The following is a 16607-nucleotide window of genomic DNA, read 5'->3' as shown; positions in this document are numbered from 1 at the left end:
CTGTGGCTCTCTGCCCGAAGCCTGCGGCTCAGCGGAGCCGTCCGAGCCCCCCCAGGCAGCGGAGCGGCAATTCCTCTCCCTGCCAGCCCCGGCGAGCTCAGACGCTGTGACCAAGCCCTCGGCGGCTGGCGCCCCTCGGCAGCGGACAGTGCACCCCCGCCAGAGGGCCAGCACGGTGCCCTCAGGTAACTGGCATCAACTGAGCACCCTCCCCGCTGGGCACCGTGCCCCCGGCCCCTGCGGCTGCGGGCGGCGGCGGCGCTGGCAGCGGTGGGGGCTGGGGTGGTGGTGTCCGCCCAGGTCCCCTCCCCGCCCCGCCGCAGTCTGGAGGGAGGGACCGCGGCCGCCTCCGCCGCCGTGCGGAGCCGGGCCGGGCGCTGGCTGGGCCGGGCGGGGCCAGCTGGAGCTCACCGGGGTGCGGAGCCGAGCGGGGCTGGGGCCGAGCGGAGCTCACCGGGGTGCGGAGCCGAGCGGGGCTGGGGCCGAGCGGAGCTCACCGGGGTGCGGAGCCGCGCAACACCGGAGCGAAGTGGAGCTTATTGGGGTGCTGAGCCTTGCTGAACTGGAGCTGATCGGGGTGCTGAGCCGTGCTGAACCGTGCGGAACTAGAGCTGATGGAGGTGCTGAGCTGTGCGGCGCCAGAACTCACTTAATTAAGGATTCAAGAGCAGCCTGAGGTGCTGAGCTCTGCTGAGCCGCACAGGGTCGGAGCTGACTGGGAGCAGAGCTGTGCTGTACTGGAGCTGACTGGGAGCAGAGCTGTGCTGTACTGGAGCTGACTGGGAGCAGAGCTGTGCTGTACTGGAGCTGACTGGGAGCTGAGCTGTGCTGTACTGGAGCTGACTGGGAGCAGAGCTGTGCTGTACTGGAGCTGACTGGGAGCTGAGCTGTGCTGTACTGGAGCTGACTGGGAGCTGAGCTGTGCTGTACTGGAGCTGACTGGGAGCTGAGCTGTGCTGTACTGGAGCTGACTGGGGAGCTGAGCTGTGCTGTACTGGAGCTGACTGGGGAGCTGAGCTGTGCTGTACTGGAGCTGACTGGGAGCTGAGCTGTGCTGTACTGGAGCTGACTGGGGAGCTGAGCTGTGCTGTACTGGAGCTGACTGGGGAACTGAGCCATGCAGGGCTGTATCTCTCTTAGGTGCTGAGCCACACCAAACTGTGCTCAGCCTTGTGGCACTGGAGCTGACTCAGGAGCTGAACTGGAGCTTACTGGGGAGCTGAGCCATCCTGGATTGGAGCTTACTGGGGAGCTGAGCCATCCTGGACTGGAGCTTGCTAGGGAACTAAGCCATCATGAACTGGAGCTTACTGGGGAGCTGAGCCATCCTGAACTGGAGCTAATTGAGGAGCTGAACCGTCCTGAACTGGGGCTTACTGGGAAACTAAGCCATCGTGAACTGGAGCTTACTGGGAAACTAAGCCATCCTGAACTGGAGCTGATTGAGGAGCTGAGCCATCGTGAACTGGAGCTTACTGGGAAACTAAGCCATCCTGAACTGGAGCTGATTGAGGAGCTGAGCCATCCTGAACTGGAGCTTACTGGGAAACTAAGCCATCGTGAACTGGAGCTTACTGGGGAGCTAAGCCATCCTGAACTGGAGCTGATCGAGGAGCTGAGCCATCGTGAACTGGAGCTTGCTGGGGAGCTGAGCCATCCTGAACTGGAGCTGACTGAGGAGCTGAGCCATCCTGAGGCGGAGCTTGCTGGGGAGCTGAGCCCTGCCGAGCCCTGCTGAGCCGGAGCTGCCTGGGCGCTGGCAGGAGCTGCCCGCGGTGCGGCGCTGAGCCAGCCGGAGCCGTGCGCGGTGCTGCTCCAGGAGCTGAGGCGCAGCCCCGCAGGCAGTACCATGGTGTTCGCTCCGGGTAAGGACATACCCTGCCCTTGGGGACAGCAGTAGGAAGGTTCCCATCATGTCAGGGAGCTGCCCCGGGGCGCTGGGAGGGCATGGGGGGTGCGGAATGGCCAGCCTGGAGCTGGCACCGAGCAGGGACAAGGAGGCTAAGGAGGAGGTGACTGAGTTGAGGCTGTTTAGCCACGGAGCTGGGGGTTAGGAAGGTCACCTCTGTGCTCAGGAGGCTTCCACACAGGCATGCACTTGTCAGGCTGTGTGGAGGGCTCAGGGGCAAGGGACACAAACATCAGCAGGTCCATCTAAAAGGGAGGAGGAACTCCTTTAACCCGAGGATGCTGGAGCAGGCTGCCCAGAGGGGTGCTGCAGTCTGCACCTCTGGAGAGCTTCCGAACCTGCCTGGCCTTTGTGACCCTGGGCCAGCTCGGGCCAGCACCAGGCTTGGCAGGCAGAGCAGGGCTGGACCTGAAGAGCTTCAAGGTCTTTTCCAGCTGACACTGCTCTGTGATTCTATGTCTGACCTGAAGTGCTTCGATACTACTTCGGTTTGGTTCATTTAAGTTAAGTTTATTTGGGTTTATTTTGCTTTAGTTTGGTTTGGTTTATTTTCCTCACTCTTTCATTTATTTATTATTTATATTATTCTCTTCTTTATTATCCTTTTTAGTACCCTTTGGAGACGCCATGGACTGACCTTCAGCTTCCCCTCCACCCCAAAGCGTTCAGTGATTCTGTAGGTTGTGTCTGCAGCACAGTCCCTGGGGAGCAAAGGAATAAACCCTCCCTGTGCTGCCCTTTGCAGCAGGTGCACTGCATTGAGCTGGCAGGGCTGGGCTCAGCTCACTGCTGCCTGTGACAGAACAGCAACAGAATGTGGAGGGACAAACTTTGAAGGTCACTGTCACCCCTTCCCCTGGGCAGCCACTGTCACCTCTTCTCCTGGCAGCCGCAGTCTGTCTCCCCTGCTCACCAGGTGGAGCCTGGCAGGTTGTTACTGACTGTCACTGACTACCACCCCCTGCCCCTCAGTCACTGACAGCTCCTTCAGCACAGGACACCTGGCAGTGCTTGAGGGCAGAGCTGCTGTGGATGGCACTGCCTGTGAGGGCAGAGCTGCTGTGGCTGCTGGCCTGGACAAGCTCCCAGCCAGGGCAGTCCAACCTTGTTTCTTCAGGCTCCCCACACCACCTGTAACTGTCATCAGAATCACAGAACCAGGGACCAGGGTGGGTTCAAAAGGACTTCTCAAGCTCCTCCAGTCCAAGCCCCTGCAGGCAGCAGGGACATCCCCATCCAGAGCAGGCTGCTCACAGCCCCAGCCAGCCTGCCCTGCACTGGTGCCAGCCATGGGGCAGGTCCCAGCTCTCTGGGCAGCCTGGGCCAGGCTCTCTCCACCCTCAGTGCCAAACAATTCTCCCTTCTCTCCACCCTGAGTTTCCCTCTTCTAGCTCAAACTAGCACCCCTGGTCCCGTCACAACAGCCCCTAAGAAGAGGTCTGTCCCAGCTCAGCCCTTCAAGCACTGCCTGGCCACCAGAAGGTCTCTATACACCTGGCCCCAGCCTCTTGACCCCCCAGCTCCTTCAGCTCTGGCTGAGCATTGCTGAGGTCCTCTCTGGGGCTGCTCCTGTGCAGGCTCTCAGACCCAGAGCTCTCAGCCTGTGCTGCTCCCAGAGCTGCTCCAGGCCCCTCAGCAGCTCTGCAGCCTGCCCTGGGCTCTCCCCAGCAGTTCCCAGTTCATTTTGAGCTGGGCAGCTCAGAACTGGCCTCAGCAGCCCAGATGTGGCTTCACTAGGGCTCTGAAGCCCCTCCAGGAGTGGGGACTCCACCACTGCCCTGGGCAGGCTGGGCCAGGGCTTGACAACCCTCCAGGGGAAGAAATTGTTCCTCATAGCCAACCTAACCTTCCCCTGGGGGCATCCTGAGGCCATTTGCTCTTACTGATTGTTACTGTGGAGAAGAGGCCCACACCTACCCTGCTCCAGCCTCCTTCAGGGAGCTGCAGAGAGCAAGAAGGAGCTGCCTGACCTCAGGCATCCTCTTCAGCCCATCCTATCTCCTCCTCCTCCTCCTCCTCCTCCTCCTCCTCCTCCTCCTCCTCCTCCTCCTCCTCCTCCTCCTCCTCCTCCTCCTCCTCCTCCTCCTCCTCCTCCTCCTCCTCCTCCTCCTCCTCCTCCTCCTCCACTAGCAGCTTCCCAAGGTCAGGAACTCCTCCCCAGCACTCCATGGGTTTGTTTCGGTTTGTTTGGTCGCTTTCCGTCCTGTTTTCCTGCCTCTGAGGTGTCTCCTCAGCTGCCTCTCTGTGTGGTTTGCTCGTGGCAGGTGAGAAGCCGGGGCTGGAGCAGGAGGAGGTGCGGCTGCAGAACGCCAGCAAGCAGATCGTGCAGACTGCCATCCTGCGGGCACTGCAGCAAGTCTCCCGGGAGAGCCAGCAGAAGGGGGCACACCTCCACCTGGAGAGAGGAAAGCTAACCAAGAAGCATGAGAAGAAGTAAGGGAGAGGGTTGGAGATGTTCTTTGTTTGCAGTGGTCCCAAGCCTTCTCCTGAGCCTCCAGCTGTATCCTAGCGCAGCGCTGTGAAGCAAACCAGAGTATAACCACACCTAGAGACAAGGTAGAGCTGCAGTAGTCCTCAGAGGAGAAGTCTGAAGTGCATTAGATGACCAAGCCCATGTTTATGCAGTGCCTCTTGACCAAAGCAACTAACCAGAGCTAGAAAGCCACTAACTAGTGCTACAAACCTCACTGAGCAGAGCTAGAAAGCCACTAACCAGAGCTGCAAACCTCACTGAGCAGAGCTAGAAAGCCACTAACCAGAGCTGCAAACCTCACTGAGCAGAGCTAGAAAGCCACTAACCAGAGCTGCAAACCTCACTGAGCAGAGCTAGAAAGCCACTAACCAGAGCTGCAAACCTCACTGAGCAGAGCTAGAAAGCCACTAACCAGAGCTAGAAAGCCACTAACTAGTGCTACAAACCTCACTGAGCAGAGCTAGAAAGCCACTAACCAGAGCCAGCCCCCAGGCAGAGCCAGCCCCAGGCAGAGCCAGCCCCCAGGCAGAGCCAGCCCCAGGCAGAGCCAGCCCCCGGCAGCGCTGGGCGGTCGCGGGGGCCGCCGCCAGCCCTGGGCGCTGTGTCCCGGCGGAGCTGCCCGGGAGGCGCCGGCGCGGGCGGGGCTGGCTCCCGGCGGCGGCAGGGGACAGCCTCGGGCTGTGCCGGGACAGCCTCGGGCCGCACTCGGAGCTCCTCTTCCCTACGGCGCCCGGGGGGGGCGGCGGCGCTGTCCCTGGAGCCACCCGAGAAAGCTCTGCGGGTGGTGCCGAGGGACATGGGCGGCAGTGGCGGCACTGTGAGAGGCTGGGCTCGACCCCAGAGCCCTCCCGAGCATGTCAGAGGCCTCCTGATGGCCGCAAAGGTCTCTTGGTGATCTCAGAGGCCTCCTGATGATCCTAAATGTCTCCTGGTGGCCTCAAAGGCCTCCTGATGACCTCAAAGGCCTCCTGGTGATCTCAGAGGTCTCCTGATGGCCTCAAAGGCCTCCTGATGATGTCAGAGGTCTCCTGATGACCTCAAAGGTCTCCTGGTGGCCTCAAAGGTCTCCTGGTGGCCTCAAAGGCCTCCTGATGATCTCAAAGGCCTCCTGATGATCCTAAATGTCTCCTGATGATCCCAAATGTCTCCTGATGGCCTCAAAGGTCTCTTCCAGCCTCGACCCTCCTGCGGTTCTGCGGCTCCCTGCTGTTGTGGCTCTGTGACTCCCTGGTGCGGTGAAATGGCAGCAGAAAGGGGTCTGGTTAAGCTCCATGACCCAGCTGAGTGCTTTGTCTTGGGTGGGAGGCTGTGAGGTGGGGCTGTGGGCACAGAGCTCTGCTCTGCGGAGGCCCAAAGGAGCGCTGCAGCCTGAGCCTCCTTCCTGAAGCGCTCCTGCAGAGTGGGCCTCAACTCTTCCTTCCTCAGCCTCAGCCATTCCTGTCCATTTCCCTGCCACGGGAGGAAGAGGAGCAGAGGTGCTGGCATGCAGCTCTCCCTGCAGCTCTGGGGGGGTCTTTACTTCCCAGGAAGTGAAGAAAAGTGGCTTAAAAGAGACAATAAACGACACAAGCTGAGAGTGGAGTGAATGAGTGTCCTGGAGCATGGGAACGCACTGCGAGTGAGCTGGCGCCCAGGTGGTGGCCAGGAGCGGAGCAGCCCTTGCACCTGGCACACAGCTTCAGCTGAAACAGCGCTGCTTGGAGCTGCTAATGCAGAATTCCAGAAGCCCAGGCTGGTGCAGGCTGGAAGGCATCTCCAGAGGAGCAGCTCAGGGAATTGCAGAACCAGAGGGAGCAGTTAACTGCTGCTGAAAATGGCCACAGGTGCTTCCAGAGCCTCTGGTTTGTGCCATGGGGAGGCACAGCTTGTGATGGCCACGGCCAGGGACCGGCCCTGGCACAGCCACACCTGGGGTTAGGGCTTCAGTCTGGGGGCACTCACTCCAGAGAGGGCAGGGAGGGGATGGAGAGAGTTCAGAGAAGGGCTGCAAAGCTGGGGAAGACATGGGGCCATTTAGCCTGCACAGGAGCAGCCCCAGAGGGGACCTCAGCAATGCTCAGCCAGAGCTGAAGGAGCTGTGGGGGGCAAGAGGCTGGGGCCAGGCTCTGCTCACTGGTGCCCAGGGACAGGCCAAGGGGCACACAGTGGAAGCCAGGAGGTGGCAGCTGAAGAGCAGGAGAAAGTTGTTTGGTGTGAGGGTGCTGGAGGGCTGGAGCAGGCTGCCCAGAGAGGTTGTGCAGTCTGCTTGTGTTGGAGAGCTTCCAGCCCCAGCTGGGCACTGTGCTGCTGGGCAGCTGCTGTGGGTGCCCTGCTGGGGCAGGGCTAGGCTGGGGGAGCTGCAGAGGTCCCTTCCCACTCCCCATGCTGGGATACTGTGCAGAGCTTTTCCATCTTCATCTATAAAGAATGAGGTGGTTGGCTGCAGAGGATTTCAAACCCAGGCAGACCCCAAGAGCCTCTTGAAGAGCTGCTGAGGTCAAGCCCATCAAGTTTCAGAGCTCTATAAATATCTCCAGGAGCAAAAAGAAGTCCAGCAGGGAGCAGGAGCCTGCAAAGCCATCAATAATGCACCAGGCACTATTTTTAGCCCCTCCATTATCTCCTGCCTCTCATCTGACAATTAAAAATCATTGCTGAGCTTTTAGGACACATCCTGAACCAAATTTGTCCCTGGCAGCCCTCCCATCTGCTCTGGAATGAAGGAGGTTAGAACTGGGTTAGTTCTAGGTGGGGATGAATGATGGAGGAGCTGCTGGCATGGAGGTGGCAATGAAACCTGCACCTCTCTGGCTGCCTGGGCAGCAAACTGGGAGATGTTTGGAAAGGAGGAAAATTCTTCTACAAGCCTTGAGGTTTTAGGCAGAATGATCCAGTTCTGTACCAAAATGAAGGGGCAGTGTTGGGCTGCTGGACAGGAGCAGGCTCTGCAGAGGGGCCCGGGCTGGATCCATGGGGCAAAGCCATGGGATGAGATTCAACAAGGCCAACAGCTGAGTCCTGCCCTTGGGTCACAACAGCCCCAGGAGAGCTCCAGGTTGGGGGCAGAGTGGCTGGGAAGTGCCCAGTGGAAAAGAACCTGGGGGTGCTGGGTGACATCAACTGGAGATGAGCCAGGCTGTGCCCAGGGGGCCAAGAAGGGCACCAGCAGCCTGGCCTGGAGCAGCAATGCTGTGGGCAGCAGGAGCTGGGCAGGGATTGTGCCCCTGAACTGGGCACTGCTGAGACCGCACCTGGAGTGTTTGGGTCAGTTTGGGGCCCTCACTGCCAGAAGGACACTGAGGGGCTGGAGCAGGGCCAGAGAAGGGCAACAGAGCTGGGGCAGGGTCTGGAGAACAGGGCTGGGGAGGAGCAGCTTAGGGGGCTGGGGGTGGTGGTGTACAGTGTGGAGAAGAGGAGGCTGAGGGAGGTCTCTCTGCTGTCTGCAGCTCCCTGAGAGGAGGCTGCAGCCAGCTGGAGTTGGGCTCTGCTGCCAGGCAGCCAGCAGCAGAAGAAGGGGACACAGCCTCAAGCTGTGCCAGGGCAGGTCCAGGCTGGCTGTTAGGAGGAAGCTGTTGGCAGAGAGAGTGATTGGCATTGGAATGGGCTGCCCAGGGAGGTGGTGGAGTCTCTGTGCCTGCAGGTGTTGGAGCCAAGCCTGGCTGGGGCACTGAGTGCCATGGTCTGGTTGGTTGGGCAGGGCTGGGTGAGAGATTGGGCTGGATGAGCTCGGAGCTCTCTGCCAACCTGCCCGATTCTATGAGTCTATGATCAGTTTTTGTCTCTTCCCCCAGCCAAAACCATTTTCTGACTTTTGAGTTTCTCCTCTGAGAAAAAGGTGGAGACAATTTTAGGAAAAGAAACCAGAGCAAGACTAATATATTTAGAAAAGAAATAGGGATGCAGATCCCACCTGGGACCTACTCATCTTTATAGCCATGAGCACATCCAGCCAGACATTTTAACAATGACCATTCATCATCATCATCATCATCATCATCATCATCATCAACGTTCCTCCAATAAAAATGCAATGAGTAAAAACATCCTCTGATGTTGCACAGGTACATACAAAACAAGCCCAAAGTTCATCACCAATGCAGAGTCTGCTTCCCAAGCTGACAGGACTGAAGGTAAAACCCAAGCCACACACTTCTAAAAAAATATATTGGGGGAAGGCTCCAAAGTTCCCAATTCTCCTAAAACATTACACTCCAGGGGGGTAATTTCCTTGCATTGATTATTTACAGCCCCACCCCCTCGAGCTTCCCAAATCAGGACTGGGATGCTGGGAGGTAACTCTTTAAAAAGGAGGAGGAGGTGATGAAAACAAAGCTGCAAACAAAAAAAAAAAGGCAGAAAGAAAGAAAGGCAGAAAGAAAGAAAGAAAGAAAGAAAGAAAGAAAGGCAGAAAGAAAGAAAGGCAGAAAGAAAGAAAGGCAGAAAGAAAGGCAGAAAGAAGGGCAGAAAGAAGGGCAGAAAGAAGGGCAGAAAGAAAGGCAGAAAGAAAGGCAGAAAGGCAGAAAGAAAGGCAGAAAGGCAGAAAGGCAGAAAGCAAGCAAGCAAGCAAAACAAACTGGAACAAAACACAACTCCCCAAGGAGCAAAGTTCCATAGAACAGTGCCAGAAATCCACTCTGTTTCCACAGCTCTGGAGAGAAGCAAGATGGGACCCAGCAGGTGGTAACTCTGAAGTGTGTAGAGGGCAGAGCAGCACCCAGGCAGCTGCCCCAGCCCCTGGGGTTTCAGCCCATTCCAACGTCCACCGCAGTGCTGACACTGGCTGTGGCATCTCCAGAGTGCAAGTCCCTTGGGATCACATTCCCAGCACTTTGGTGTCTCCTCCTCTTGAATCCAGGCAGCAGAGTTGCAATGCACAGAGCCCCTTGCTGACTAAGTTAGATGAGCAGCATCTACCCCAGCTCCACAACCCAGGCAGCACAGAACTCAGTGTGGATTCGTTACCTCAAAGCCCCCCAATGAAGGCTCCCTCTTGCTGCCTACAGGTGGTGCTCAGCAGAAAGAAGCTTTGCAACTGGAAGGGCACCCAAGAGCTGTTGTGCCAAGCCATGAGCCACCACCCAGGCAGGTGACAGCTCCTGGCTGTACTCTGCAGCTGACACCCCAGAGTGGGACAACTCTCCCTGGTCAACTCTCCACTTTGTGGCTGTTCGTGGCCAACTCTCTGCAAGCCACTTTGTGGCCGACTCCCTGTAGCCAACAATCTGTGGCCAACTCTCTGCAATCCACTCCTCTGGGGCAGCTCTATCCTGGTCTCTCACAGCAGGCAGAGGTGGCAGCACCAAGCCCATTCCTGCCACACCTTGGGTCATTCTCTTTGCTTCTGGGAGGTGGTGGTGGTGGTGTTGGAACCGAGGGACTCTGAGGCATGGCACCCCAGCACCCTCCTCAGACCTCGACCACTCAGCTTTTGCAGCAAACCCCTGCAGAGGCTGTCCCTGCCCACCCTGCTGGCCAGCTGAAGGGTTAGGTTTTGCAGCTGAGTTTGCTTCAGGGGATTTGATCCCAGCCCTGCCTTTATCCTGTGGTTGATTTCATTATCACTTCACTGCCGAGTCACCCAAGCCAAGGGCAGAGCGAAGTGCACAGCTCTGCTGGCTGGGCAGGATGAAGGTGTGTGCTCAGCTGCCCAGCACGGGGTACAAACTGTGGGGCTCAGCAGTTTTTACACTTCTATTCCCCTATGAGTAAAATTTTCCTTGCAGGACCCACACTGCTTGGCAGCTGGTTGGAGAGGTCTACCTCTCCACCTGCACCGCTGGCTGCTGCCAGGCGCTCAGGGCTCCCCACGGTTGCACACAGGGCCCAGGCTGATGCTGAAGGCTGCTGTGCAGCTCACCATGTCCTCGGTTCGAGCTGGCCACGTAGAGGTGTCCCACAAAGAGCTGGCTGCAGAGGGCTGACCATGAGGAGCTGTCCCAGAGCTCTTTTTGCTTCGCTGTGGCGTAAAAAGCTTTAACTGCTCTGGGGTCAGAATAAGGATCCTGCTCCCTTCTCCATGCTCTGTCCCATCTCCAGGAGATGGTCTAGGAGTGTACATGGAAGCAAACCTGGCAGATTCTTTTCCCCCCACAAAGGACTGGTGAAGGCCACAAGCCCCACTGGCCAGGACCTCTGCCAATAATGCATCATTACTTGTTCAGGATGAAGCTTTGTGCAGCCTGCTCTAGTGGAAGGTGTCCCTGCCCATGGCAGGGGGTTGGAACTGGACAGCCTCGAAGGTCCCTTCCAACCCAACCCATTCTATGAATTTCATTACATGTGTCACCTTGATTAAAATCAGAGGATGTCTGAGGGTTCAAACCAACTTCATTTTGATCACTCACCCCCCTTGCACGCAGGAAGAAACTCTTCTCCATCATGGTGAAGAGACCCTGGCACAGGCTGCCCAGGGAGGCTGTGGATGTCCCCTCCCTGGAGCTGTTCAAGACCCAGTTGGACGAGGTCTGAGCAACCTGTGCTGGTGGGAGGTGTCCCTGCCCATGGCAGGAGCTGGAGCTGGCTGAGCTTTGAGGTCCCTTCCAACCCTACCCATTCTGTGATTCATTCTCTAAGCTGCTTCAGCTCTATGTGGGGCAGAGGAAACTTACTGCAGCCCCAAGCTGAGAAGGAACCAAAGCCACCTCTGACCCACCCCACTCCAGCACCCAGCTGTACCAACCTCTAGCACCTACCCCAAGTGACAAGTGAAGGAATGTCAAAGCTGAAGCAGCTGACAAAAACTGGTGTCTAAAGCAGCTTCAGAGTTCCAGCCACCACCTTTCCAGTCCTGCTCTCCTCCCAGATGCTGGTGCTGCAGCACCCATTTTGGAGCCTCCACACCAGCCGCAGCATTCCACCCTGGCTTATCCCAAACCCACTCACCTGGGGTGCAGCCCCTGTTTTACAGAGCTCACCCACGCCCTCAAAGGACAAATCAGGTTTTGGCAACGTCAACACTGCTCAGGACAACACAGCTAGCTCAGCTCCAAGGAGCTCTGGAGGCTCTGGCAGCACCTAAGCCAAGCAGCACAGCGGGTTCCAGGTGATAGCCAGGTCCTCCTCCGACAGCTCTGCCTGAAAGGAAGAGTTTGCAGTCCAAGCATCTCCCAACTGATTCTGTGTCCCACTTTACTTCTCTACACCACTGCTGATGAAGTTCCTGCTGTCCTCCCGGGGCAGTTCCTGCTTTTTAACTACAAGCTATGGTTTCCAGCTGCTGCTCTGCCTCGGCAGCCATAGCTGCCGCCTGCAACTGTTCTGTCTCGCTCTGGATGGAGTTGGCGGCGGTCACCTGCTTCCTCTCGCTGTGCATATTGTTCTCGTGCCTCTTCAGGTCCGAGGCCTTGGCGAAAGCCTTGGTGCAGGAGCTGCAGACGAAAGGCTTCTCCCCTCGGTGTCTCCTCTCGTGGTCTTTGAGGTGGGACTTGTGCTTGAAGGCTTTGTCGCACATGTGGCAGGCGAAGGGCCGCTCGTTGCTGTGGACCCTCTCGTGCTTTTTGAGGTCGGGGGCGCGGATGAAGGACTTGCCGCACACCTCGCAGCTGTAGGGCTTGTAGCCCGTGTGGATCTTCAGGTGCTCCTTGAGGTGAGCCTGGGTGGTGAAGCCCTTGGTGCACATCTCGCAGACGAAAGGCCTGTCGGCGGTGTGCAGCTTCTCGTGCTTCCGCAGCCGCGCCTCATCCGAGAAGCTCTTGCCGCAGGCCTGGCACGCGATGTGCTCCCGGTGGCCGTACAGCAGGTACTCGAACTTCATGTCCCCGGCCGCCGTGGTCCAGCCCGGGGTCTGCTCATCCTTCACTTCGTTTATGCCGTCGTTGAAGGTCAAAGCCTGAGGGGTCTGAGCCCCCAAGTCCTTGGACTCGGTTGTTTCCATGGGCTCCACCTCCTGGCCGTAGCAGTTGACTTTGCGCACCTCCTCGCTGCCCAGCTCCTTGAGAATGGCCTCCTGCACCCGCAGGGTGGTGGTCGGGGACTTGCCGTCCTCCTGGCTCGGGGGAGTCCCTTCCACCGTCACGTCCGAGGGGCTGTCGTCGTGGTCGCCGATCTCCTCCACCTCGTCGTCCTGGGCATCGTTGGGCTCGCCCATGGGCCGGTTGATCTTCAGGCAGTACTTGCTTTTGGCCTGGGGGTTCTCCTCGGGGCTCGACACGTCGCGCTTCTGGGAGCAGAGCTTGTCCAGGAACCGAATGCCCAGGATCTGCCCCGAGGACATCATCAGGTTGACGTCCTCTTTCTTCACGGAGATCTTGGCGGTGTACATGTAGTTGAGGACCTCCTCGAAGATGTCGGAGCGCAGGAAGTCTATCTCGATGACCGAGGAGCTGTCCACCTCCAGCTTCTTGAAGAGCTTCTTGAAGTAGGTGCTGCAGGCAGCCAGCACGCAGCGGTGGGCTCGGAACTTGACATCCTCCACCACGATGGCGATGTCGCAGAACTCCCCCTCCAGACGCTGCTCGTTGAGCGTCTTCAGGAAGACGGTCTTGTGGTCGTCGTCATTGTACTTGATGGTTTCAGACATGCTGAGGAAAAACTCCTGGCAAAGGGCAGAAGAGCAGCTTAGAACACGGCTGAAGCCACTGAACCCAGCAGCTGATGGCATCTGCGTACCCAAACAGTAACCAAACCCTTCTCTGTGATTCATACCCGGGCTAGGGGAGGTCTCAAGGATGAGTCCAGGGCTGGAGCAGCTCTGCTGTGAGCACAGGCTGAGGGAGCTGGGGGGGTGCAGCCTGCAGAGGAGAAGGCTCCAGGGGCACCTCAGAGCTGCTGCCAGGGCCTGAAGGGAGCCTGCAGGAAGGCTGCAGAGGGACCTGTGCTGGGGGGGCCTGAGCCAGGCCAAGGGCAATGGTTTGGAGCTGAGGCAGAAGTTTATGAGTGTGAGGGTGGTGAGAGCCTGGCACAGGCTGCCCAGGGAGGCTGTGGCTGCCTCCCGCCTGGGGGGGTTCAAGGCCAAGTCTCCTCATGGTCAGATGGAGCCTCCTGTGTTCCACTTTGTGCCCCTTGGCCTGTCCCTGGGCACCACTGAGCAGAGCCTGGCCCCAGTCTCTTGCCCCCCACAGCTCCTTCAACTCTTGCTGAGCATTGCTGAAGTCCCCTCTGGGGCTGCTCCCATGCAGGCTCTCAGCCCCAGGGCTCTCAGCCTGTGCTGCTCACAGAGCTGCTCCAGGCCCCTCAGCAGCTTGCTCTGGACTCTCTCCAGTAGTTCCCTGTCCCTCTTGAACTGGGAAGCTGCTCAGAACTGGACCCAGGACTCCAGATGTGGCCTCAATAGGGTAGAGGGGGAGCAGAACCTCCCTTGCCCTGCTGGCCACACTCTTCGTCATGCACTCCAGGAGCCCAGTGTCCTTCCTGGCCAAGAGGGCACACTGTTGGCTCAGTGGAGCTGCTTTCCACCAGGGCAACCCTGTCCTGTACTGGTGCTGGGGGTTATTCTTCCCCAGGCTCAGCACCCTCCACTTGCCCATGCTGAACATCAGCAGATCAAGTCTCACTGCAACCCCAGTCAGCAACCACTCCTACAGCCAAAGGAAATGTGTCAGGCTGCACATCTGTCTCAGAGCAGACCCAAGGTCAAACCAAGCCAAGACTCACCATGAACAATGCAGGAAATGTTCTGAACAAAGGCTTCTTAAACTCTTGACAGCTGCTGAACTCTTCCCAGGGTGCAGGGTGCAGCCTGAAGGGCAAGAAGGGAAAACCATATTAAAACCCCAGCAGGGGCTTGGGAGTGGTGTGAGAAGCCAGAGCATGTTCCACCGTTCAGTTCTCCATCAGGAGCAGTTAAAGCACCCAGCTCCTCTGACTGCTTCCACAGATGACTGCACAGCCTGATCTGACAGCAGCCTTGTCACTGACCATGTGTTTCACCTCCTCTGGCTGCTTCCCTTCCCTGACTCCACTTTGCTGCTGCTTCCTCTGCAGCACAGCTAAAAGTCTGTAAAAGCTCCACAGGCATCACCAGCATTAACTCTGCAGGGCAAGAGAGTTTCTCCTCCCACTCCACTCTGCCTTGGTCAGGCCACATCTGGAGCACCGGGTCCAGTTCTGGGCTTCCCAGTTGAAAAGAGCCAGGGCAGTGCTGCAGAGAGCCCAGGCCAGGCTGCAGAGCTGCTGCGGGGCCTGGAGCAGCTCTGGGAGCAGCACAGGCTGAGAGCCCTGGGGCTGAGAGCCTGCACAGGAGCAGCCCCAGAGGGGACCTCAGCAATGCTCAGCCAGAGCTGAAGCAGCTGTGGGGGGCACGAGGCTGGGGCCAGGCTCTGCTCACTGGTGCCCAGGGACAGGCCAAGGGGCACACAGTGGAAGCCAGGAGGTGGCAGCTGAAGAGCAGGAGAAAGTTGTTTGGTGTGAGGGTGCTGGAGGGCTGGAGCAGGCTGCCCAGAGAATTGTTGTTGCAGTCTGCTTGTGTGGAGAGCTTCCAGCCCCAGCTGGGCACTGTGCTGCTGGGCAGCTGCTGTGGGTGCCCTGCTGGGGCAGGGCTGGGCGAGCTCCAGAGCTGCCTTCCAACTTCCACCCATGCTGGGAGTCTGGGAAGCCTACTAACCCATCAAAAAAGGTGATGAGTCTCTGCTGAACCCATGTGGATCCAGTGGGCAGAGCAGGTATCCCAGAGGACATGGGTGGGTGGATGCACACCCAAGCCCAGGGGATGAGCCTCCCAAAGCCAGAGACAGTGCATTTTTTATTGACCAGCAGACAGTGCATTTTTGCTGTGCTTCTGATGAGCCTTACCGGGTGAGAAGTAATTAAAGGAGAAATACCTGGGTGGAACGTGGGGTCGGTACAGAGTTGGGTGTAATAGGGGTGAGAGACCTGGGGTATGGCTCTGGAAGTGGCACATGGTGGGCACTCGGACCATGGCAGCCCTGACTGAAGCTCCCATTGCCACCAGGTTAAGTGTTCTGCAGGGTATCTGTAATTATCCAAACTGGTAGGGGTTGGAAGGGCCCTCTGGAGCTCATCCAGTCCAATCCCCCTGCTAAAGCAGGGCAGCCCCAGGGCTTTCAGCCTTTGCTCCTCAGAGAGCCTCCCTTGCCCTGCTGGCTACACTCTTCTTCATGCACGCCAGGGCACGCTGCTGGCTCCTGGGGACCTTGCTGTCCCGCAGCACCCCCAGGTCCTTCTCCTTGGAGCCGCTGCCCAGCAGGTCCTCTCTCAGCTGTGCTGCTGCAGGAGGCTGTTCCTCCCAGGGGACAGGATCCTGCATTGCCCTCGCTGAACTCCAAGAGGTCCTCTCCCGCAAGTGTGCAGCCGGTCCCGAGGTGACAGTGGCGGGGCAGCAGAGTGGCTGTGCCCGGCACTGTCCCTGCCCCGCTGGCTGTTGGCTCCGCAGCGGCTCGGGCAGTGCCAGCCATGCCTGTCCCCGTGCCCGTGCCCGCCAGCAGCCGGGCGCACTCCCGCCTCCACGCACCCGCTTGGGGTTGGCGAGGACGCGGCGGAGGCGGGTTCCCGGCGGGACGCAACCCGCCCCGACAGGAACCCGCAGCGGGTAAAACGCCGCCCGCGCTCCCGTTCCCTTCGCCAGGGGCGCCCAAGAGCAGCCGCGGCCTCTCGCCGCCGCCGGACGGGGCTGCGCGGCAGCGGTGCCCGCTCTCCTTCCATCCTCCAGCGCTTCTCCTCCGGTGGCGGCGGCTCAGGTCGCCACGTTGCCTCCGCGGCCACGCGCCCCTTTGTTGCATCCCCAGCGCGCGTGTCCGCCGCTCTTCCTCCTCCTCTTCCTCCTCCTCCTCCTCCCGCCGTGCGCGGGCGCGATGGCTCCGTGCCTCCGCCGCTCCTGCTGCTGCCACGGGCTCAAACGGCGGCGGCGGCGGCGGCAACGGACGCGCCCGCGGCGCCTCCATCACACCCGGCGCGGCAGTAGCGAGCGAGGAGAGGAGGAGGAGGCGGAGGGAGGAAGGAAGGAAAGAGGAAGGAAGCAAGGACGGGGGCGCGCGTGAGCGCGCAATGGCGGCCCCGCCGCGACCGGAGACAACGGGAAATGGGGGATGCGGGAGAGGAAAGGAGCGGGAAAGGGGAGAGGGTTGGCGCTTACCTGCCCCCGGCGCGCTCCCGCGCGCGGAGCCGTGCTTCAGCGGGAACGCGGAAGGGGGGGCGGGGGCGTGCTCGCCGGTGACCGGGGAAGGGGGCGAAGGGATTGGGGGGGAGAAGGAAAGGGGGGGGAAGGGACGCGAGTAGAAGAGGAGGGAAGGGAGGGGGAAAAGGGAGCGAGGGGAAGGGGGGGGATGTGCGGTGTGCGCGCCTCCCGCCGGC

General features: G+C 59.2%; 2 protein-coding genes across 7 annotated transcripts; one reads left to right on the top strand and one right to left on the bottom strand.

Annotated features, from left to right (window-relative positions):
• The first annotated feature begins 341 nt into the window (after nt 1-341).
• Nucleotides 342-8404, top strand: AKAIN1 (A-kinase anchor inhibitor 1). 6 transcript variants are annotated; one of them, XM_064150312.1, is made up of 4 exons: nt 342-415; nt 1141-1865; nt 4174-4342; nt 5808-8404. In XM_064150312.1, the coding sequence occupies exons 2-4, from the start codon at nt 1850-1852 to the stop codon at nt 5965-5967; spliced, it is 345 nt and encodes a 114-aa protein (XP_064006382.1). In that variant the 5' UTR covers nt 342-415; nt 1141-1849; the 3' UTR covers nt 5968-8404. The 6 variants fall into 6 exon arrangements, 5 of the variants coding, with proteins under 5 accessions (XP_064006382.1, XP_064006380.1, XP_064006383.1 ...); XM_064150311.1 differs by lacking the exon at nt 342-415 and adding an exon at nt 431-501; XR_010303792.1 differs by lacking the exon at nt 342-415 and having other exon boundaries at nt 426-1865; nt 4174-4890; nt 4924-5956.
• ZBTB14 (zinc finger and BTB domain containing 14) lies at nt 8207-16607 on the bottom strand. The gene is made up of 3 exons (XM_064150309.1): nt 16390-16607; nt 13953-14037; nt 8207-12894 (listed from the first exon to the last, which is right to left on the bottom strand). The coding sequence occupies exons 2-3, from the start codon at nt 13953-13955 to the stop codon at nt 11551-11553; spliced, it is 1347 nt and encodes a 448-aa protein (XP_064006379.1). The 5' UTR covers nt 13956-14037; nt 16390-16607; the 3' UTR covers nt 8207-11550.

Source organism: Pogoniulus pusillus, chromosome 10, assembly GCF_015220805.1.
Source record: "Pogoniulus pusillus isolate bPogPus1 chromosome 10, bPogPus1.pri, whole genome shotgun sequence".
NCBI lineage: Eukaryota > Metazoa > Chordata > Aves > Piciformes > Lybiidae > Pogoniulus > Pogoniulus pusillus.
Note: the sequence above shows the minus strand (reverse complement) of the source record. Positions and strands in the feature narration are given on the sequence as shown.